Source organism: Halichoeres trimaculatus, unplaced genomic scaffold (genome assembly GCF_033239565.1).
Source record: "Halichoeres trimaculatus isolate MK-OKI-2021-1 unplaced genomic scaffold, fHalTri1.1 fHalTri1_scaffold_10, whole genome shotgun sequence".
Taxonomy (NCBI): Eukaryota; Metazoa; Chordata; class Actinopteri; order Labriformes; family Labridae; genus Halichoeres; species Halichoeres trimaculatus.
The window spans coordinates 14,557,849-14,581,503 of NW_027437187.1; the positions used below are offsets into that span (position 1 = coordinate 14,557,849).

A 23,655-nucleotide genomic window follows, 5' to 3' on the forward strand; every position below is an offset into this window, starting at 1 on the left:
TAGTTGGTTAAAAATGGTAGAAATGCAATAAAAAACTTTGCACCAACCGAAACACAAACCACACATTTAAGAAAAACATCAAACATGTTGTTTGAACAAGTTTAAAGCATATTTTTGATACCAGCACATATTTTTTACTGTTACTAAAACAAATTGCAGCCAATACAGCCCATTCCCCGGCTGCTTGCTGAACCAGTATTAATTTAGTCTTTTCTTAATCTATCCGTTTTGTACCTAAAATACTGCTGAATGAGGGGCAGTTTCCAAATGTGGTAAAAAAAAAAGGTCTCCAGAAATTAGGGACAGTCAAACAACAGTGATGAACTTGATTCTGTGTCACGTCCATTATCGTAGCCGCTCAAGGTAACTTCTTCCACTCGCTATCAACACCCAAAGTCACCTGCGCACTGGGCATTCTGTGAGTGGCTGAGGTAACCACTCTTGAGACTCATTTATGCTCAACGTTACATACTAATATAGATACGAGACACAAAGAAGAAAAAGTGACATTTTATGTTTTAGGAATCTCGCAGACACAACCTTTAAGATTAGTTTGAAAAAATCACTCATTTCAGGCTAAAACCATCCTTGAAAAACTTTTATTTTGGCCCAACTGCAGTGGGAAGTGATCTCTGAACAGGGGCTTGATGCTGCCATGATGCAACCATAGACTGTTTATAGAGGGGACGGTGTGGCTCCGCCATTTGTCATTGTACGGTTTTAAAGCCAAAATACCTCCGTCACAGGCGCAGCCATTTGGCAGCAATTGTTCAGCCAGAGTCTGCGCAGTAGAGACGTTAGGGGATTCTGGGAGAATCTGAGTGGAGCTGGGTGACAAAAATGATATATATATATTTTTCTTTCGAGAGTCTTATCACTTCTAAACTCTACCTCCCGACATATTTTACAATCCCCGAGAAAAATACACAAGAACGGCAGCTGTCAATCATTGTTAGACGTTACGTAAAACCTCCTTTTTAACCCCATATAACTAATGAAAATGAAACTTTTCAGAAAAAAAGGGACTGAAATACAAGGCAGCCAAATGATATCTCCAAACCACGGCTCCAAATAAGGCTATTTATTTCCAAATCAGTTTATGACATTCTCTGATACTGGCTATGAATTGAGTGTTTTTGTTTTTGTATTTTCTACATGTCTTTAGTTATGCAACCCACTCCTGAGAAAACTCTCAAAGCTTCCAGCTGCTAATGCTTGGGTCGGTGTTGAGCATTAAATACCACTGGTGCTTTTTAAATGTTAACTCAGGATCTCTACTTTAAGATCATGATGTTGTTTTTAATACTTTAGCTAAATACCTGAACTCTTGAAGCTGTGCATGATAGACCAACAGACCAGGCGCTGCTGTGTTCACAACTGTTCAATTCTGATGATCAGTGTCTAACATATCCTGATAACTTCTTTGGGTAGGGCTGTTAACGCTCTGAGAAAAAGCATATTACTTGTTTTTTCTCTGTATTATGTCTGTGCCGGTTGATTAGCAGCTCTAATTTATCTCGTGGCAAACACGGGATAAACACTATCTCTGCCGTCCACAGTGTGTGTTTTTGTCAATGAACAATGTTTCCATGAATCAGATTTTTCTGCAGACTTGTTGTTTACGCTGGTTTAGCCTTCTTTCATGTTTAGGCTTCCTACTTCACTCAGGCAGAGGAAGTTAGCTACTCACATATAGTCCGTTAACACTGAGATGCTAAATCCTCACAAGAACTGAGAGTGTGTACCCACCTATGTGCTAGATCTATGTATGTTGCCCTCTTTTGGCCCTGAAATGAATTTGGTTGAAGACTTATTTGGTGTGTTCAGAAACAATATGTTGGGCAGGGTGAAGGAGGAGCAGGAAAAGCAGTGATGTCATCTGGGAAGAAGAGGAGGGAGCACTGCTTAAGTTTTCTCTTCCTCCGCCCTCTTCACCTCCTCCCCCTCCTCTTCTTATCAGTGTGGTGGAGAAGACAGAGAGGGGATCAGTAGGTGGGTGGACGAGGGATTACCAACTGTGACAGTGGACATGGGGGAAGAGAGGAAAGGAAACATACCAGGATAGAGAGCAAAGACATAAAGCTGCTGCCAAGAAAGAGTGAAAAAGAAAGAAAAGTGAGACTTCAGAAAGGACTGGGGCACCACTTGGAGCGAGGACTGAGCGTTTGTTTCTGGATTTGGGTGGACTCTGCTTAAAGAAAGGCTTGACCACCACAGCCACCATGTACAGTGGATATGGAGGTATGGGGCAGCTCAGTGAGATGAGCAGCTTTCTAATTATTAACTCTCTGTTTGTCAGGATATCTTGCAGTTGCTGGTTAACAGGTTTGTTACTTATTCTGAGCTGTTGGCAGGAAAGTTCGACCAAAAGAAACAGTAACATAAAATCATTTTCGAACAAACTTTGTCATCACTTCACGGGACTGAATTAAATTGGTAAATGTTCTTAAAATTGTGTTCTCCCTGTCCCCTCAAGGAAAACAGTTACCTTCGCTTAGTAGGCAACAGTTAATTGTTCAGCAGAAACTGTTATTCAATTGTTTCGGTAATTATATGGCTTAAACTTAAAAAAAAAACTGACTCATGTACATGTTTCAGGGATCCCATGTTCATTGGGTATCAAAAAAGCCTGCCATTAGTTTTTCTTTTTCTTATGTATCAGCTAGCTGCTCCTTTTTTCTGTCTTATAATTAGTTACCTTGATGGATTTTACCTTTAGGAACCATGGTGCTGCACTTTTACACAATGCAATAAGTCATACCACAGTCAGGTATTTATAATTCTACTGCTAATAAAAATTTTAAATTCTTTGTTACGAAATTCCTAATCCCAATTCTAACCAGTCTTCTAATTCCATTTTAGTATATTTTCTTTGATGAAGCACTGGGATGCTATCGTACATAACCTTATTCTCATACAACCCTAACTCCAAAAGAGTGTGATATTGTGTTAAATGTATAAAAACAGACATAGATGACTTGCAGATCATTTAAACTCTAAATCTCTCCAGAAAAACATTGAGAAGTCAGTGTATTGAGATATCACCTTTTTTTAGTTTTGTTGTTTTGAGAAATATATACTCGCTTCAAATTCCATGTTAGGAACATTTGTCAAATCAATTCAGACAGGTGTATGTTTACCGTTGTGTTACATCATCTCTTATTTGAACATCACCCTGCGTGTAGGAACCAAGGAGACCAGTTTTAGGAGGTTTTGAAGAAATTATTGTTCCTGTCTGATATTAAGATAGAGGTGCAAGATAGAGGTGCTGTGCTGAACAGTTCAGTGTCTCCTTCATTTTCATATTTTTGTGTCATGATGCACTACATTTTTTTAATGGGTGACAAGTTGGAGCTCCAGGCAGATCGATAAATTGTCTGGATGGCAGCAAAAATATCTCTGATATTGGTGTTTTATTTATTTTAGTTAACCTTTGTTTAAGGGGGCAAGTCTCTAAGAACACTTTCTTTTTCACCAGTGGCGATATCCTGGCACTATTAATGGTGCTTTCCCAGATGTGTGAGCCATCAATGCCATGGGCATTCTGAATTCCCTTACCATCACAGATGCTGACTTATGTACTGTGGGCTGATAACAAGTTGGATGGTCTTTCCCCTCTTTAGAGTGGAGAATGTAGTGTCCATGATTTCCAAAAAGAATGTCAAGTTTTGGTCCCTCAGATTACAGAATGTTTTTCACTATGCAACAGTCCATCTTAGATGAGCTGAGGCCCAGAAGAGTTACTGGTTTCAGGGATGTTTTCCTCTTCATATGGGACTTAAACCCACATTGTTTTTTTTTTACTGACATAATGTGCTGTAGATGATTAAACCGTGGCTCTGAAGCTTTTTGCTGAACTTTTTGTCACCCAGTCTCTCACAGAGTAGTTAATATGTGGGTTTTTTTTTTGTTGATGTTGGTCTCAGTTATGTTACTAATCTGTTGCACCTTGATATCATTAGCTAGGAGGAGTTCATCAAAGTGATTTTTGTGCGTTTTTTGTCCTTGTTTCAACTCTGTAAAACATGTTGCTGGCATCAAATTTGAGATGGGCATTTTTTTCCATACAGCAATCAAATCTTTCACTTTCAACATATGACGCCATGTCAGGTTTGAAAATAGTGGAGTGCTCTTTTATAACTATTCCAACTATAACTTGAAGGGCTGTATGGTTGTTGTCACTGACAGTGTTAAGTACAGACAAAGTAGGGTAAGGTAGGTTAAAGTGTGTGAATGTGTGTGTTATTTATAAAGTGTTCCATGGAAATACACTTTATGCTGACGTTGCCGTTTCACGTGGAAGAAGTGCTGAGTAATAAATAAAACTGAGTATGAAAAAGGAAGTTGGTTGTCCAGTCCTGGCTCTGTCGATCTCGACTGTGTTACGTGAGCTGACTGTTAATGCATCAGTATGTTTATTTGTGACCTCTGACATACTTTCTGTTATTTTTTTAAACTATTGATTTCATATGTAAAACCTATATCTTAAACTCCAGGAATGTCCTAAAACCTCAGTCATGTATACATAGTTTGTTGGGAAGCACGTTTGCAGTGTAAACAGGAAGTCAGTGCAGCAGCAAAAGATTTCTTGCATAAAAACATTTTGAGGAAACCAGTTACACATTCGAGTGAATAGTCCGTCTTTTGTTAATTTATATCTTATATTGTTGTGTTTAAACCTGTGCATCTTTATAATATCAGAAAGAATCCTTAATCATTTGGACATTCGGTATCTGAGAACAGTGTTGATACTTAGTATGTATGTAATTCTGCTTTCATCAGTCAACATGTCAAAGAAGTGTGTAATTTTGGTTGTAGAGATCTTAAGTTGACCACAAGTCTTCATTGTGTTGTAAAATAATGTGTTTGTATGGGTTCAACTTGTCTATTTTGGGATTTAAAAAATCATGTAAGGCTCTGCTGAATTATTTGTGCATGTATTTTATACCTCTGGTGATTCGTCGCTTCACATGCAGCCATTTTTGAGGGGTATTATCAGTCGTTACAACTTAGTTAATTCTCATTGAATTGATTTAACTTCTAACATTTTCTTTTAAATTTTATACTATAAACATTGTATACAACATAACTAGTAGCATTGAATCAAAATAAATCAATAATATTCTGTTACTTACCTATTTTTACAGTATTGATTTAATGTTTTTTTAGCATGGCACTGACAGTGCTCATGATAGAGGTGTGATGGTACACATATTTCTATCTCATTTTCCAAACATTGCAGATGCATACTGATTCGAAGACATGGGGGATAAAATGTACTCCAAAGACAAGATCCCACTCAGACTGGCAAACAGTAGCACACCACACAAAGAGCTCATCATGGCAGCCCCAACAAATACTGAAGGAGATAAGACCCCTCGCTAACATAAGATCTACCTGTTTGGGAACACATTCCAGTGAAATACAACCATCCAGACAAGTAGACAGATCAAAACTAGTGTGTAGACTTTTGAGATATATGCCTGATCATGGTCCACACCATAAAATGAGATTATCCGCGCCAATATTACAGGTTACAGGTGATTATAAAACGCTTAGCTTTTGGGTTGAGCAAGACTGGATTTACAGCACGTCTAGGTCTCTGACAACACCACGCCGGCTGACAAAGTGTAGAAGTGAGAAGAGAGATCTGTGTTTTTCTCTGCTGAAAATAATTTTTTTGATTAATGTTATGGTAATGGTGGACACAAGAGCCTAATTGTCACAGAAAAAGGACAGAAGAAGAAAGCTAAACGAGAGAGTGATACAGCCCGAGCTATGGGCTAAAACATGGGGGCAAAACTGTTTGTGATAATGTCCATTCCAACCCACAGTCAGCAGTTATTCTGCAGTGGTCTGTTCAAACTTGAGAGTCTATCAATAAAATGAAGAGTGAGGTTACGATAGCTCTGCTTGGTTGATGACTGGGAGTCATAACCAGGATTCACTGCTAGTAGCGCTAAGTTCAGCCGGCAACTCCCTTACGAAAGAAAAATATATGTACCAATATGTTTTTTGAAATGTATTGTAATATATTGTTGTATATTGTGATATACATGGAATAATATATTGAGGGCACATATACAATATAATATATATTCATGAAATATATGCAATATATTGCAAAATATACAAATGATTGCCGCTTTCCATATATTCCAATATATTGGAAAATATAAATACAAAATCTCTTATATGGGAATATATTACCTAATATATAACATGATATTTTCCAATATGCTGCAATATATTTTTCTTTCGTAAGGGCTAAATTACAGTACAAACTGACAAAGTTGGTTTGCTGTCACATTTATTGTATCGCTACGTAACTGTACTGCTTAATACCTTACCTTGGCGTGTTGTATCCAGTAGTAAGTTGTCTTGAACATAGAAAATTTGTTACAAAACGATCTCTGTACATTTTCAAAACAAGCACACGCCTCACTGAATGTAATTTACAACAGCATGCGTGAGACTCCGGGCCAGAAGGATTGCGAGGGAGTCCACTTAAAACAGATCCCACATGAACATGAGTTGCGCTTGTTCTAATAATATAGCTCGGCGAAATTTAAGCTGTGTAGACAAATGGTATCACACAACCCCCAACATACATGGAGCTTGAGGAGTGATTAAAGTTTTAACATTTAAAGGACACCAATTTTGAATTAGTAGCTTTTAAATACTCACACATGAAGAGTGGTAAGTCAGTGTGTTATTCACAGCAAAGGGCTTTTCTCTGTTTTACCCGGTGTCCTCGGGACTGCTGCACCCTGCTTTAACTCTACACTGGTTAGTTGTTTGGAAATAACATAAACTCTGTTTATGGGATTGTGATAAAGACTCTTATGAGTACAGAGGCTGCGCAGTTGTGCCTCACAGCAAGATTGTCTCTGGTCTCTCTGAGAAAAACAGGGGCCTTTCTGTATGCCGTTTACATAATGTCGTTGTTCATGCATAGAGGTACTCAGCTTCCTCCCACAGTCCAAAGACATGCCAGTTAGGTTAAATGCTAACTAAAAACTGCACATAGCTGTTACTAAGTATTTCTGTCCAGGGTGCACCCTGCCTCACCCAGTGACAGCCAACACTGGCTCCAGCACCTCAAACATGTCACGGGTATGGCTGATGGATGGAGTAATAAGACATGAATGCAGCAGGTTGAGGGAAATGTTGGTTGGCTTTAGGTATCTTTTTGTGGTCCTGGGCTGTTGGGCCGTTTTAACCATCACATTGAAATCAGGGTTTGTTTAAGCTGTAGTCATGGTTACATAACTATCGTATGGTTCTTCTGTCACTGGTGCAGATGAATTACAAACCATATTACAATGGCATGACTGTAAGCAAACTGCTACAGCCTCTTCAACCTGACAATAGCATCAGCATCCTTTTCCTGAAGTGACGGGCAGGGCTGTACAGTAAAACTGTGGGGTTATTCCTGTGACTCATTTCAGCCATCTTTTGCTGGAGTCTTTTCCCAGCCCTGCCCTCTCTGCAGGATGTGACTCTGTGCTGGGTTTCCTCTTCCCAAAGGAGTCACATGAAGGAGGGAGGGGCCTGAGTGAAAATGTATTTTCTATGTTGTGTTGAGATTCATGTTATGGTGGTGAACTGCTCACGCTGGGTTAAATACTTGTGATGATACAAAGAGGATTACTGTGGATTGACCTTTTGTTCAGTATGCTTAATAACCAGGGTTGTCTGTGTCCAACTCTTGGCAGGAAAACCCTGAGTCATTTTGCATATTCACTTAACTGTTTCACCTTGCAATGTTTTTGTAATACTCCAAATCATGTTGTTCTACCATCACACCATATTATAGTATAATTTTCCACCCTTAAATATTCATAATGTTGTCTGTGCTGAAATAACAGATAAAGCCAAGGACTGTAACAACTATGAGAACTGTACAAAAGATTAGATTGTCATCCGAGCTGTAAAAATATGCAGGTTTCTGTTTGTAGCTTCTTTTAGAACAGGGGTGGGCAAACTTTTTGATTCGTGGGCCACAATGGGTTCTAACATTTGACAAAGGGGCCGGACCAGGAGCAGTTGGATGGAGTGCTTTGGTAACTATCAGGGTATCATTCGTTCATTCCATATATGTTTTAGAATCCAAAATCGGAAAACGGATAACGACTTGTTATTCAATTTTTCGTTTTTAAAATAAAAAATCAAGGAACAAATAACGGTCTATTTTTCGCTGTTTTGATTTTGTTTTGAAATTAAAATTAGAATATGAGAGAATGGAATTATAATGGGATTTTGAATCCGTGTATGGTTCGTTCTTTCGTTATTCTGTTTCAAAACAAAATTAAACAAACAAAAAAAAAAAAAAACGAAAAAATTGACTTGTTTTTTTGTTTTTCTTCTAAAACCAAAACGGAAAAACAGAATTACAGAAAAACAAGGTTTTTCTGTCCTGGTTTTGAAAATGAAAAAAAAAAAAATAATAATTAAAGATTGTGTCAAAATTGTTCGTGTGGTATTTTGACATTAAATGTGAACGTCTCCATATAAAAATTAGACAAATAAATCACATTGAAGGTTTATACAGACCTGTTCCTGAGCTTTTTTTTTTTTTTTTATAAGTAACAGATCACTTACGATCCACTCCATCTTATCCGCGCGCATATGCGCATTTCCATGTGTTTCGATGAGTTTTGTTTTTTCCACTTTCCTTTTCTTAGGTCCGTTCATCTTTACAGAAGGGCAGATGGGTCAGAGGGTGAAGTGCAAACGTGGAGTAATAGGCCTACGCTTCACCTCAACATGCCAATATCTCTACAATGTGCCATCTAGTGGGAAAACATCAGAATTGCAGGGAAAATAAAACATTCACAAGGTTTATTCATTTAATTTTTTCAAGTTCGGCGGGTCGGATTAAAACGTTTAACGGGCCGCATGTGGCCCCCGGGCCGTAGTTTGCCCATGCCTGTTTTAGAACTTAATTATCCAAAACATAGCAAAAACCTGGCTTAAAAGGAAAGTTTTTCAGCCAGGGCTATCTGCATTCATCCACAGTGGCAGCTAAATTGAATCAAAAGTTTCATTATTATTCTTAACTCAAGTGTGTTTCCCCCTCATTTACCCTGTGTGTGTGTGTGTGTGTGTGTGTGTGTGTGTGTGTGTGTGTGTGTGTGTGTGTGTGTGTGTGTGTGTGTGTGTGTGTGTGTGTGTGTGTGTGTGTGTGTGTGTGTGTGTGTTTTCTTGGACTTGCCGGCCTTTCTTGGTTTTACATTCCTTACATGTCGGAGAAACACACGCCCATATTCCCAAGGGTGCACATACACACACAGGCACATCCACTAAATGGGATTTTGATGAAGAGGTCGCGTCCTGTAGACGAAACAAGCTTTCTGTTTAAAGAGCCTGAACAGGAGTGATCCTGCACCGTTAATAGTCGGTCATGCTTGATATACTTTCTGTCAATCTTCCTTTATGTTTGTTTTTTTAAAGTCCATGTTTTTCAATCTCCTGATGGGCACTTTCTGTCGGATAAGAGTGCCTAAAAATGTCAAGGTAGTGGATGAGGTGTTTTATCCTGGCCTTGCTGCATTTTCTCAGGAATACTCCCAGGTTATTCCCCTGCATTTTTTGTTGCGCTACATGCTCTCCACCCCTGACACCTTTGAAGCTGTATGAGTACAAAGTTTGGATATGGCGGTGAAGTATTTCATTGTACCGACTGGTGATGCAGTTATTCCATCCTAGTTGTCCTTTCAGGTTCACACCCGACATCACTACTTTATGACTTTTTTGATGAGATTAAACTTGTGGTTAGGCTCTTCAAGGCTTTTGTATTCTAAGGTTATTCAGATATGAGCTACATTCATCTAAAACTGTTCGTTTGGATTAATTGAAAACTAGGATAAAGAGTCATCTGATGAACATGTTTTACTGCTGAACACTGCTTGTTTATTTATGGACTTATTGATGTAAAGTTGACTTGCTGTTGTTTATTATTCGGTCTTGCTCTAAACGAGAAACTTTTGTGGTACTGTCTTGCTCTAGACTCCTGTGTAAATGAGATTTTGCATCTCAATGGGAAAATTCCTGGTAAAGCAAAGGCCACGAAAAATATACTGTGATGTAGCTTGATATATCAAGCTTACAACTTAATGCAACTGTTGTTTAATTGCTGTTTTATAGTATTATCATTTTATTAAAGTTGCCATGCTGTAACTGTCTTGTCCGGAAGCTGCTTTTGGGAGATCTCCACTGAAGTAGAGTTGAGCTGATCATCTGGGGTTTTAGTAAATACTAAGTGCAGAAGTGGAGCAACAGATAAATATTTTGTATGAAGACAGTCAGCAGAATCAGCACATTGAGCAGTACATGCTCGACATGGTTGTCCGCGACAATCATAACAACGGTACTGTTGTACTGTTGTATGCACTCCCATGAAACGGAGTGTGACGTGGGCGTTTCCACTAAAAACTAGGCTTACTGTTTACATGGCAACAATGTTGGCAGTGTTTCAGAAAAATCCAACTTTGGAGGCCGTTTTCAAAAGTTTGTGTTTTAGGTGGAAGGGCGAAACACAACAAAACTTTTGCGTTGTCGGGTAAACAGCCCCTGAGACAGTAGTTATCAACTAAAATGTCAATCACCAATCAAAAAAAAAAAATGCCAAGATTGGCTCCGATACAATGCTTGAGACCTGGACCAAGGGGCAACATTTAGTTTGAAAAAATGAAGCCCATGTGAAAGTGCAGATAGCCGCAATTCAATGAGTGTCCACTTGAGGCTGGCTGGTTATTAGGTACACACCAAGCCTAAAAGGGACTTATGGCTTGGGTCTGAATAACTCATTTCTCTATCAGCACACACTGTACAGGGGTGAATTTTTTTGCTAACTCAGCAGTTTAGAAAATATTAAGATCACAAGTTTATTCAAGTAGAGGCACAGCTCGTGGCTTTCTGACTGACAGGTCTGAAGTAATATAGCTGTTTCCGAGGGAGCTCAAAGACTGCCTCTTGAGTCAGCGTTTCCAGTATGGCCCCTGCGACAAACGGCTTTGTTACTCTGTTCAGGAGCAGACAGGTGATGTCACATACACTACATCCATGTCTTTTACAGTCTATGATCGGGATACGCCAACAAAAAATACATCCTCTCTATGGCTTGCTTGGCAGCTATCCCAACTTGACCTGTTGTTGGGACATAAAGACATAAGGACAACTCTTCTATTCTACTTTGATTTTTTTAAGGAAATGTTTCTATTTTGACAGAGCTCTGAAATGTCATGAGTTTTTCTACAGGGACCATAAATATACAACAAGGATTTCATAATGGTCTGGCTTGTGTTAGATAAGAAACTGTGTGCTGACTAAGTCACATCACCATCCGCAGGTCATCTCACTAGCGTGCAAAAACAGCGCAAGGGAAACATGGACCAATTGGTGTGTTTGTGTGTGTGTGTGTGTGTGTGTGTGTGTGTGTGTGTGTGTGTGTGTGTGTGTGTGTGTGTGTGTGTGTGTGTGTGTGTGTGTGTGTGTGTGTGTGTGTGTGTGTGTTATGGTCCCAGGCAGAGATTTTCCAGAATGGTCTGGGAAAGAGAGACCAGAGAGCATCAAACAATAGGGGTGGTGTCACACACTGGCTCACTACAGAGGCGTATGGAGGGCTGTGTGTGTGTGTGAGTGTGTCCATGTGTTTGTGTGTATGGGGCACAGAGCCACAGTCCCTCGGTGATTATATGAGAACATCAATAGCAGGGGAGATGGTGTGACTGGGATTTGTTGTTGTCATTGGGCAGGACTGGACCACTGTTTGGATCAGGTAGGGAACACCGAACACACGGCACAGTCTGATGGACATTTACGGTTTGATGGATGTAACCCACCAGTCTCTGGCTGAGCTAGTGAGTGTAAAACCGGCTGATTACCTCCTGATCTTTAATAACAAAGCTGGTGACAAATACAAGGTGACATCGGGTCGTGACAGAGGCAGAAATGTGCCGACTACCACTGCTCTGTCTGAATGCAGACTGTGACAGGGACATGGAGCCCCATCAAGGTGGGTGTCTGGATCTGTAACATTTAGGGGTAAAGTTATGTTAAAAAAACACACTATAGATAAAAATCTTCCCATTTGTTTCAAAAGATGTAATCAGAATGTGTGTTTGGCCATCATTCTTTTTTAAAAAAACTTGTCAAATCATTTGCATATAGACAAAATGAGTTGTTTGTACCAGTTCATCATGACAAGTGCAGCAAATTTACAATTAGCCATTGGCAGAGCGTGCTGGGCTGATAAAACAGTGTGTATTTGGTTTCCAGGGCTGGTTCTACCAAGGCTTTGTTCAGGCTAAAATCTCAGCACATTTTTGCTTTAATTTACTCACCCAAGTTTTAAACAGGGAATGAGTTGTTGTTGTTAAACACAACTTCTGGAGATTAGCTTTTTCAGATACACCTAAAAAACGTGATAATGTTTGGTTTTGTTTGGGTTAACATCATAAGAGCTTGTTTGATTTCACCTGCCTTGAGAAACTGCGTCTGGATTAACTTGACTTCTGCCTCTCGCTCCTTGAGACTGACTTGTGCTTCATGCTTTGACCTGTTAGTCGGGTCACGAACGGCTCAGCTCAGATTGTTAGCAGGGTTTCTCAAGTTGAAATAATTACTTGCAACCTGTTGCAGCAGCTCTTCGCAGCACATCATAGAACGATAGATTTTATTCAAAGAAGCGAGTGGGGAGTTTGTAATGTGCAGAGGCTCAATCAGGTATGTTGTTTCCGTATGTCTTTATTTGAAAAATGTATTGAATTGTCTAAGCTTAATTGGCTTTATTAGCTTTAGCCTGAAATAACTGAAACACTGTTAACAAACAAACAAACATACCAATTAGGATATCTGTATCAACAATGATATTATAGAATCTTTAAAGCAACTAAATTGCTGACACATTTAAATCCCACATTCAATTTAACTCAGCTAAACTTGAGCTCACAAAGTCTTTAGGTAAACACAGTCGGCTGGTTTGTTGAGTTAGGCTAACATTAGCAGAGCTAGCACCATAAGGCTGTAGCCTACCTTGCACGTTGTCCTTCATGTCTGCGCTTTCTACCTTTTGCTCAGATTGAGTTGTATGTTGTTAAGATGTAAGTAAGCATTTCTAGATTAAGATACTAACTGTTATGCTTCGAGATGTCATTTGTCATCTGTGCTTGTTTTCATCTGGCATCTAGTGGAGCATTACAATATTGGGGCAGTGGTCATTAACCAGAGCTACAGCGCCAGCTAGTGGCTACATGACAGTGAAGATACAACGTAGGACCTGGATTTTTAGGCCTACTGTGCAAAAATAATTATGAACCTTGTAACTATGAGCAGTGAGGATCATAGTTTTGCTTTTGCTGTTTGGACGTGATCTTTCTTTCCCTAATTTGATTTCCCATTTTGTTCTATCACTCATCATAAGGATTAATTTGTTTACTCCATTAATGAGAAAGATGTTGTTTCTCCGTTGGTCTCATTAAATAAATGTCTTAGAAGAATTTTAAACTAACTCATGGATGGAATATTTAAAAAATGTTTAATGAAGACTCCTTATCAATAGACATGCACTGATCACATGGTGCCGATTTCCTTAATTTTGAGGGATCTGTGATCGGTGATCAGTAATCGGGGATTGGTAGTCAGCCCATCATTAAATATGAAAGTTATCCTCTAGGTAGGTCTGACAGTCAGCCTTTGTCACTTTTTGCTTTGAGACCTAAAACTCAGGACACTTCATTGTTTTTATTAGGGCTGGGCAACGATTAAAACTTTTAATTGTAATGAATCGCATGATTTCCCTGATTAATCATAATTAATCGCATTGTAAAAGTGCCATAACATCTGTCATGCAAACGCTAAATCAGTACTTGTTATACAGTAATAGTTAAATCACAAATTTATTGCAAATCAAATTTACAAAATGTAAATACAAAATTAAAGCTTATTGCCACTGTCAGGGCATTAAAGTGATACTCCGGGATGGAACAAGTTGGGTCCTATCTCAAGGTTTAGGGCAGAAATTACCCCTACAGCAGTGTTTTAGTGCAGCAGAAGCTCAGGGCGCTCACACCAAACACCCCCTCGCTGCTCCTCTGCTGGTTTCCTCTGCACTCAGACGGGGCCAATTTTTACTTGACCAAAAACACAAATAAACGGACTCCCACCGAAAAACTCTATCGGTCTGCATTCACGCTTTATTTAGAGAATTTTCAGCGCGTTACTTTCACACAAAAAACACCGCTAAATAAGGCTCTAGTTCTCATCGTGTCTCTCCGTCCTGGCAGACTACCTGCGTTTGTTTATATCTGGCACGCCGTGCGCGAGGACTGATACACTAAGCGGCGAGCGCCTTTAAGTTCCGTGTCATTGCCCCTCTTCTCCATGCTTGTTTTGGTTACTCATTGTGTTTTTCCGCCAATTTCACTTCCGGTTCCACCGCGGTCAGCAACAGACATTTACAAAATAAAAGCATGTGAGCAACATGCACTAATGTGCGATAAAATATTTAACGGCGAAAATAACGCGTTAACTTGCCCAGCACCAGTTTTTATACGTTAAAACATAAAGATGTTATTGTTTCACAGGTATTGTTAAATACTTTTCAATAAAATAAGACTGGAATATTGAAGGTATATGCTGTCAGTTAAAAAAAAATTAAAAAAATGAAAATTGGTATTGGCCCAAATTGGTATTGGCAGTTCAAGCTTTTTAAAGATCCGTGATTGGCCAGAAAATTGTAATCAGTGCACCCCTACATAGACTACAAGCATACAAGCATAGACTTTTGTCTGTAACCGTTTTAGACTTCAAAGTTGCCATTCATTATCTCATTGTGTTCATAGAAACAGTGATTTGCTGTGACAACAGGATGATTTATCAGGAACTTAGAGAGGAAAGTGCCTGAATAGGATGAACTCAGGATGAGCCAGCTTTTCCACTTGCTGTCTTTGTCCACTCTGCTCGTCTGTCAGGCTCAGTTTCTCTGTTGTCTTCCTTTATCTCTTTGTGCCTGTCAGCTCCTCTGTAATCTGTTAGAAGACTTAAACTGGGTTAAGTCAACAAGCGCCAGACCACACAGGCATTACACACACACACACACACACACACACACACACACACACACACACACACACACACACACACACACACACACACACGCACATCTTATAATGTTTTTTAAGGATGGAAGTAACCTTGCCCTTTGTAAGTATTTTTAACACTCAGCTAGAGTAAACAGATTTTTTTCATTGACCACATGTTAAATGTATTTTAGACTCAAAATAGAAGTTTCTTTTCAGTGTTTTGTGTCTTGAAAAATCTGCCTCAAGTCCTTTTTCCATCCATTGTGCCTGAACTCAAGCAGAACTGACCTTTTCTCTTCAGCCTGATGACTGCAGCCCTCAGGACTATCTCCCTTTGTTAAATTTCCTGTCAGGAGAGGCAGTTGCTTCTGACTTCCTGTAGGATTGTGACATTTCCTGTGCTGTGGGAGTGGGGTGCTTGGCAGTCTTCTTGCAAAGGTCTTTCAGCTGTTTGAAGAAACAGGATGCAGGACACTGGATATTCCGTAGTAGGAAAACACAGCCTTAGCTGACAGAAATTAACCGCTGACATAAGCCACAACAACACATCACAGCTTCAGGATGTAGATTTTAAACTTTGGTTAAAAGTCAAAGCCTCACACTGGTGTTTTTAGAAAACCCCTATTTCTGCCTGTATCTGCTATATTAAGTTTTGTCTGCTTTCTCTTTAAAGCTCCCGCTCCCCAAACCCCCTTCCCCCTGATTGGCCAGCCCTTTTGGGGCTCCAACTTTGTCATAACTTGTTGGGGGATCCCTATGGGATGAACTGATCATTTCAGCAAGTCTTGTTGAGATCTCGAGATATTTTGAGAAGCATTTTGAGCAGGTTACAGACTGCTCTTTGAGGGATTTCTGCAATGTGAATATGTAGTGGTTTGATAATCTGCACGTTTAGTATGAACATCCAGCTTTGTCACTTTTTATCCATGTTTAAATTAGGGTGTAGGAGAGGCAGAGGACCCCTTACTTAAAGGAGCTGTACTATTTTACAAATTCTGATGAAGTCTGTCATTTGAACAGGTGAATAAGATTTTTGCTTACACCTGATGCTCCACCTGACCTGGTCTCCACGATAATGATATTCAACTGTGCAGTGTTGTTTCTAATGAACTGTTAAGTAAACTTCAGCAACAGAACTGAAACAGGGAGGATCATTTGGGTGACATTAGTTGATACTTCATATCATACATTGACATAGTCACATGGTACATGTCAGCTTTTATCAGTGTTTCCAGCAGGAGATAAGCAAATTAACCAGCAAAGACAAGTTTGTGGTGTTTATTGGTATTTACTGGTGAATCAGTCTTCATGTTGATATTGTTTTACCTGAGAGCTCAAATGTGAAGACTGTGGCCTTTTGTGGAAGATAAAATTTATAGTCTTTCATTTTTTCTCAGAAAGCTGGAAATGAAAGGTTTATTTTATTTCAATTTCATCTCTACAGATCTCTAGAGCTTAGGTGCATTATGTGTGATGTTTACACTCTGCTTTTTAAATCCATGAATTGTTTTTTTTTTATTTACATGTTTGAGTTCTAAATGACTTTAATGTAAAATCAGTAAAATTGCAGCAGAAACTTACTGGCAGGTCTGGGTTGACATCAAAGTGGTTCCCATCAAAGTACAGCTGCACTTATGTTTCTAAATGGTCAGAAAGAAATAAGGAGAAGATACCCACAGTTTGACCTTCAAAGTGTTGTATGACTTTTGTCCTCAACAGAAAGATGGAAAGCCAAATCATTGCTGTCTAATTACCCATCAGACTACAGTGTTAAAAACAGAAAAGGTGCCGCTACTTTCTTGTTTTAAGAAATGTGGGATCCACTGCTTTCATCTAAACAAGCCAAATTACTCTGTAAATGAATGAAAAAGTTATGAAACTGTTCTATTCTTGTTTGTCTCTACTGGGAATTTTTATTGCCTTCACCTAGGAGGTTATGTTTTCGGGAAGGTTTGTCTGTTTGCCTGTGAACAACATAACTCAAAAAGTAACAAACGGACCTTGATGAAATTATCAGGAAATATTTAAAATGGAATAAGGCAGAAATGATTAAATTTTGGAGGTGATCCAGATGACCGTCTGGATCCAGGATTTTTTTGCAGTATTCTTTATCATTGTGAGATAGGGCCGTTTTTACCATTTGTGTATGTAACTCCACGATAAATGGTCGGATTGCTTTGCAAAACACTACAAGACAAGGTCACCATAATTTCTGACAGATGTACAAGTACGATCTAGATCCTGGCAATATTCTCGATACTAAGATCCTGAATATGAAATATGTACTGGGTAATCATGATGTTCAACACTGACAGGTAAAAAATTATTGTACAAACCTGCAGCTAACACCAAATTGTAGCAGACAGTCTGTTGAAAGGATGTTTAATAACACTAAAGTAGGACTCAAGTGTTGCGTGACAATCACAATATGCTTGGTGGAGGTCTGCGCTCTCTTTTCTAGTTCAAATTGAGGAACCCAGGAGCTTAAGGTGTGTACTTATCTGAGGTTGCAGTACGCTTTCTTTGTTCCTTATTTTGGCCTCACCCTCATGTCAACTCTCAGTGTTGATTTCCATGTTCTCTGTTCTGTCTCCGTTTATTTAGGTTTGAAAATGTATCCTCTTGGTCTGATTAAAGAGATCAACCTGTATTATCTTCAAGAGTGACAGACAGTAACTGTGAAAGATGGGTTCAGGCTGTAACGCCTCTTTTCTCCCTCTGTGTGCAGGGAGTCCATCCCGAGCTCTCTCCACCATGTCGCTGTCCGTTCGCCCAGCCAGACGGCCCAACTCCAGATCCATCACTAGGAGCCAGAGCTTCACTGGAGTCAACACTTCCGACAAGGCTTACAGGTACACACACACACTCACACACATAACACAAAGACACAAACACATGTACATACTGAGGGGAATTTAACAGGACATCCTGTCAGGTGGAGCTCCATAGACAGACAGTCTGACTGAGTGTGTTTCAACCCAGGGCAGAAATGAGCCAGTATAGATGACGGTAATGTCTTTTTCTAACAATAACAGTTTACTGTGTGACTGAAGGATCTGTTCATGGTCTGATACCTTAGTCTCTAATAATACTAGAAGTAAGAAACAACAGGACTCAAGTGTAGATCAGGCTGTGTTTCAAAGGGGACTGTGTCACGACATACGACTGTTACATGGAAGTCAGTTCAAAGTCTCTTTTGTGATATTATAAATGTTTTTCTACGTAACACACTTCAGTGAGGGTTGTTGAGGGATGCCAGAATTTTATAAGGTTCTTTTTGTGATGTTTCAGGAGCCTGTCAGTGTTCAGCACCCCAGGTCTGAGCAGGAAACCCAGCAGAGCCAGCAGGATGTTCACTTCATCGAGCAAGTCAAACCCACCACCCAAAGTTCCTCAACCGGAGCGGCTGGACCTGGTCTATGAAGCGTTAAAGAAAGGCCTGCAGTGAGTGCACTCATGAAACAAACCATTGCTCGCATGATTGTTTCAAAATTAACACATCATTCACCCTCTAATATGAAGTGTATTTCTGTCTGCTTTGGTACTACTACTTTTATTCATTCTTTCTTGTTTGTGTCTGTTTTTGTGTATAAGAACAGTTAAAGAGACAGTCATCGCAAAACTCTTTTGAAAATTTGCCTGTAATCAGCACAGAAGTACTACATTGATAGATAAATGTATGTTCTCTCAGGTCTTACCTGCAGGTTTATCAGACAGACTTGGACGGCCTCAGCCGACAGATGAGAGAGTCAAAGAGAAACTCCAGACTGGTACGTTCTGATTTCTCTTTGCCCAAAAAGAAGGAAACAAAAAACTTGCTTACTCCTGTTACCACCAGGACTGGTTCAGGACTGTTTAGGATGGCAAAAAAGAAACTGTTATAAAAATCTTCACCCCGTACCACATGTGCTGCTTGAGAAATGAGCTATTCAGAACCAAACTATTTTTTGGACCAGGCTGTAAACATGTTTCTGCAGCCAGCCTCAAGCGGATTCTTGAAAACCTGCAGGGTTTAACACTTCCACATAGGATTCGTCTTTTTAAACAGTGGGTTGCAGATCTTTCAGCATCAATCTATTGATTTTCATTGAATAAGGATTGAAATCCTTGCTAATAGATCCTCATATACATTTTTGCCCCTTTCTAAAACCTAGCCCTTGAGATTGTTTACAGCCTTGATGTATGTGTGATTTTGAAATTTGGTTGACATTTTTGATTGATGGCAGCCCTTCCTTCAAACCTCACCCTGTTTAAATGTTTCAAGTCTCATGGACACAGGTATTATTTTATGAAGCTCTGTATTTGGTAGCTTTGGTGTGGTCCCAATGCATGACACCTGACAAGTTAAACATTAATGTGAAGAGTGTCTTTAACATTTCACTGCCTCTTAATAAAATTTAGACATAAAAAAGATACTGATGACTTTTTCTTCTTCTTCATCAGGGTTTTCTGTATGAGCTGGACAAGGTAAGCTACTGTTCCTTCTTATGTGCAAACTTTAGGGTCAACATGAGATCTGATGTATTGATCTGAACCAGTTAGTTCATGGGTGTCCTTGTTCTGGATTCAAGGTTACTGGTATTAATGCTCTTAATCTGACCTTCAGTGAACCGTGACCTTTCCTGCACTGATGTATGACATCACAAAAAGCTTAAAAGCATAAGCTCCTTATGGCCTGTGAGGCCTATGATTCAAACATTTTACTGTGAACTTTTATTTTAACTGCACAAAGATGAAAAGCATCAAGAAATGTCACGTATTTGTGTGCAGCTGTCATGTTTTTGGTAATCAAACATGATCTTTATCCATTTATAAAACTCTTAAGACTCTGTCCTGGTTTGAAAAGGTTAAGTCTGTTCAAACGAGAAGAACTTAATGTGTCTCTGTGCTTCCTCGAACAGCAAGTGAAGGTGACTGAGAGGTACATACGCCGACTCGAGTTTCACCTCAGCAAGGTAAGAACACCATGATCACTAAAAAACAATATCTGTCCTCGTCGCAGAGGCTCGTTTAAAATAAAAAAGCGAAAGTTCAGACTCACATCAAGCTGAGAGGCTCATCTGTGGTAGTAACTCACTGCACTGGCCCTGCTCCTTTATTCACTCGTATTAGAGACAATGACTATATTTACATACACACTGTATTTCTATCTGTGTTGTTTTCGCCCATTGATGTAATATTTGATATTCAACTCTTGAATTATTTTAAATGAGTTTGTCTCCTCCTCACCCCAGAAGTGTGAGGTCTTTGGCTTTCTCGCCAAGTGGAGCCCAGCCCTTACACAGGAGTATGTTCACCCCGACTGTAGCTCTGTCCTGTAAACATTTAAATGTTCCTGAAAACTAATTGGTGGTTTTGAAAGCCAGATGCCAAATGAGGAGGATCCTGAAAACATAAAGACCTCATTTCTTAGTTTGTCAGTCATCCAACAGTGTGCAGTGGTGTAATATACAAACGTAATGCAGACTGCGCTTCTTGACTCACTGATTGACTGGCTTCCTGTCCGGTTCCTGTCTGGTTCTAACTCAGATTCTCAGCTTTCCTCTCACCCTGCGGCTGTTTTCTTGTTAAATGAGGAGAGAAAGATGAATGATAAAACCATTTCTTCCTGTTTTTTGCCCAGATTGATGAGCTGTATGAGGCCTACTGCCTGCAGAGGAGACTCAGGGATGGGGCCAACAAGATGGTGAAGGCATACACGGCCTCTCAAGTCAGCAAGGAGGCCAAGGAGAGTTTAGCAGAAGCCAACAAAGGCTACAAAGAGTACACAGAGGTAGGAGGAAGGAGTCGGAAGTCTATCCAAAAAAAAAGAATTATGGACATTGTTTGAGCTTAGCTTAAAGAGTAAAAAATGAGGGACTCTCCTCAAACTCTGCAGCTAAAACAGTCAGCTGTGCTTTCATTGGCAGCTGATGTTCTATCCTCAACTATATATGATATTAGAAAACGTATGAATGCCAAACAAAAAGCCTGTGCACCATAAATATTGATAAAAGAATTAAATATTTTCTTCTTCTGAAAATTTAGAGGATTTTTTTAATCCAAACAATTCTGTTTTCAGTCATAACAGATATATTTTAACACTTCATAATAATTTGAATTTACCACAATTTTTGGCATTTCTTTACACATGTCCATTTGGTTTTTGATTTTTGCAGTCATATCTGAAACACATTTTTCTTTTGCTGCTACTTCTGTTTTGCTAAACCCTACTATCTGTAACGCCTACATGTGAGTTGTGTTGTTCGATTGCTCTAACATCCAAAGGTCTTCTTTAAGGTCTGTTTAAACAGGATGCTGCCATGTAAGATCACCCGGTGGGGTGGATTAAGCTGCCCCTTTCCAGTAACATGTAGTCTCTATGTTTTAAAGAGTTTATAATGTACTGAAGTCAGGAGCAAATATTGATGATTTGGGAGACCTGAGTTGTAATCTCATTTTTTTATTGTGATCATAAACAATGTAAGTTTTTTCACAGGGATAAATAGAGTTTAGGAAATCATAACTTGTCAGGATTATTTTAAGAAAAATAAACATATTCTAAAACTGTCAAGTAAGATGTTTGATGTAAATGTCTCCCTCTGATCCTCTCCGCAGAACATGTGTGTGTTGGAGAACGAGCTGGAGAACCAGCTCGGGGAGTTCCACATCAAAATGAAAGGTAGGAATTAAAAGTCAGGACTTAGGTCTCAATCTTTGCCGCCTTTTTATACGTCAACAAAAAATACATGCTAATACCTGGCATTGAGTTATCATAATAATAGGCAATAACAACAATGTAACAAAAACCAAACCAACAACCAGAGAACTTAAGTAGCCTAATGCCGCGGCCAGACCGGACGTGAACTCGCAAATTTAAACGCCCGAGTCTGGACGCTGGACTATTTTGACAAGCTGAGGGGCTGACGCGCGTCACTGTGCAGGCGGAGTAGAGAGCCAGCTCACTTGAAGACCTAAAGCCCAAAAGAGCATCTGAAAAACAATGAGCTGTGGTTGAAAAAGCACGACAGGAGAGAGTGTGAAAGCTTTGGAGATCACAATCAATGCCTGCTGCCTCTCCCTGGTAATCCACCTCCACTGGCCCTGCCTGGCTGTTCCCTTTGACCTTGTCCTCGATCCCCCGACCCATGCTCCCAGAGGTCTCCCTGGGGATAATGAAGGGGTCGAGGAAAGAGAGGACCACAGAGAACTTCCATCTTTTCCCTGGCTCTGCCCCTGCCCCGCTCCTCCCTCCTCTCTATCAGGCTCAAAACTCCCCTGAGGAAAACACAGTCGGACTCAGTGATGACCCGTGCAGGCAAATCCAGCTGGGAATGAATGTTTATAGAACTTACCTTCAAAACCTGTCTCCTCAGCGACTTTCAACCCAGCCTGCTCCTCTTTTTCCGGTCTCTGTAGAGTTGTATCGTATAACTCTGGATGATGACACACCGCACAGATTATTTTCTCCTCCATCTTCCAGCGGGGTTGGAGTCGGAGCAGGTGGTGGTTCCCCCCCAACGTCATCAAATCAATGATGTTGTGGGGGAACGTCATCGCTGATTGACTGCCACGGCACAGCCTCACGCAAATTTGCATTGAAAGTTCAATATTTCAACTTGAGTGTTTAGGCGTCTGACGCCCCAAACGCGGCGATGCTCCAAAGTGCTGACGCCCCAGCCGAGTCCAAAGCGCCGTCCGGGGGGCAAATCGGCATCTAAACGCGTTTTTCACTTTGTATGTAATCTCGATGCAAATTTGCTTTCGGTGTTGCCGTACCATAATGAATCTGAAAATAAAACATAAAATATTAAAAGAGAACTACCAGAAGAGAACCCAGGATCATTTTATAGTGTTTACAGTTGATCATATAGATCAGATGAGACAATCTGGGGTTTCTTTTGTTCTCAGATTGAAGCAGTGTATCTTGTCACCACATGTTTTAGATATTGTTATGCTGTTGTCATTGGGCATGTGTGACAAACTGCTACCAGTTTTCCAAAGTGTGATGTAATGTTACATTGGAGAACTTAAACTGCAACTGTAGACCATTTTCCACCTTTCACTGGCAATGACACTGAGTTACATAAACCGAGTTGCCCCGGGCAGCTGGAAGTGTTGTGATAGATTCAAAGTTTTCCATCAACATCCTTTTTTTCCAAGTAGTCCTGGACTTTGATGTTGGTATTTGTCCATCTTTTGGTTGATGAAAGAATTTTGAAAATATGGACATCCTGATTTACCCTGACATCAAGCACTTAAACACAAGATGTGAGTTTAAATGGTATTATCACCGGGATGTTGTTATTTACCCATCCTGTCATAGACCAGAGCAGTTAAAGTTAAAGCCACTAGAAGTTTCCTTTTGGAGCAAAGGCAGGGGGAGTTTAGTGACACTGACTGACTGAAACTGTGTGTTTGTCTTTCAGGTCTGGCTGGATTTGCTAGATTGTGTGCTGGTGACCAGTATGAGGTGAGTCAGTAAGAAGTCTGTGTGTCGGTCTGTGTGTATGATCCAGATTGTACACGAGTGAACACCTAGATGACTGTTGAACGTTAAGTACACACACAAGCAGACATAGAGCTTACA

General features: G+C 39.9%; 1 protein-coding gene across 3 annotated transcripts in view; it reads left to right on the forward strand.

The window, feature by feature from the left end:
- The first annotated feature begins 1,980 nt into the window (after positions 1-1,980).
- ripor1 (RHO family interacting cell polarization regulator 1) overlaps positions 1,981-23,655 on the forward strand; it is a 39,298-nt gene continuing 17,623 nt past the window's right edge. For all 3 annotated transcript variants that reach the window (XM_074678020.1, XM_074678019.1, XM_074678021.1), the window contains exons 1-9: positions 1,981-2,241; positions 17,815-17,938; positions 18,378-18,530; positions 18,778-18,856; positions 19,530-19,553; positions 19,988-20,041; positions 20,710-20,859; positions 21,684-21,747; positions 23,495-23,538. In XM_074678020.1, coding sequence (XP_074534121.1) covers positions 2,223-2,241; positions 17,815-17,938; positions 18,378-18,530; positions 18,778-18,856; positions 19,530-19,553; positions 19,988-20,041; positions 20,710-20,859; positions 21,684-21,747; positions 23,495-23,538 — 711 coding nt within the window. In that variant the 5' untranslated portion in view covers positions 1,981-2,222. The remainder of the gene's footprint in view (positions 2,242-17,814; positions 17,939-18,377; positions 18,531-18,777; positions 18,857-19,529; positions 19,554-19,987; positions 20,042-20,709; positions 20,860-21,683; positions 21,748-23,494; positions 23,539-23,655) is intronic.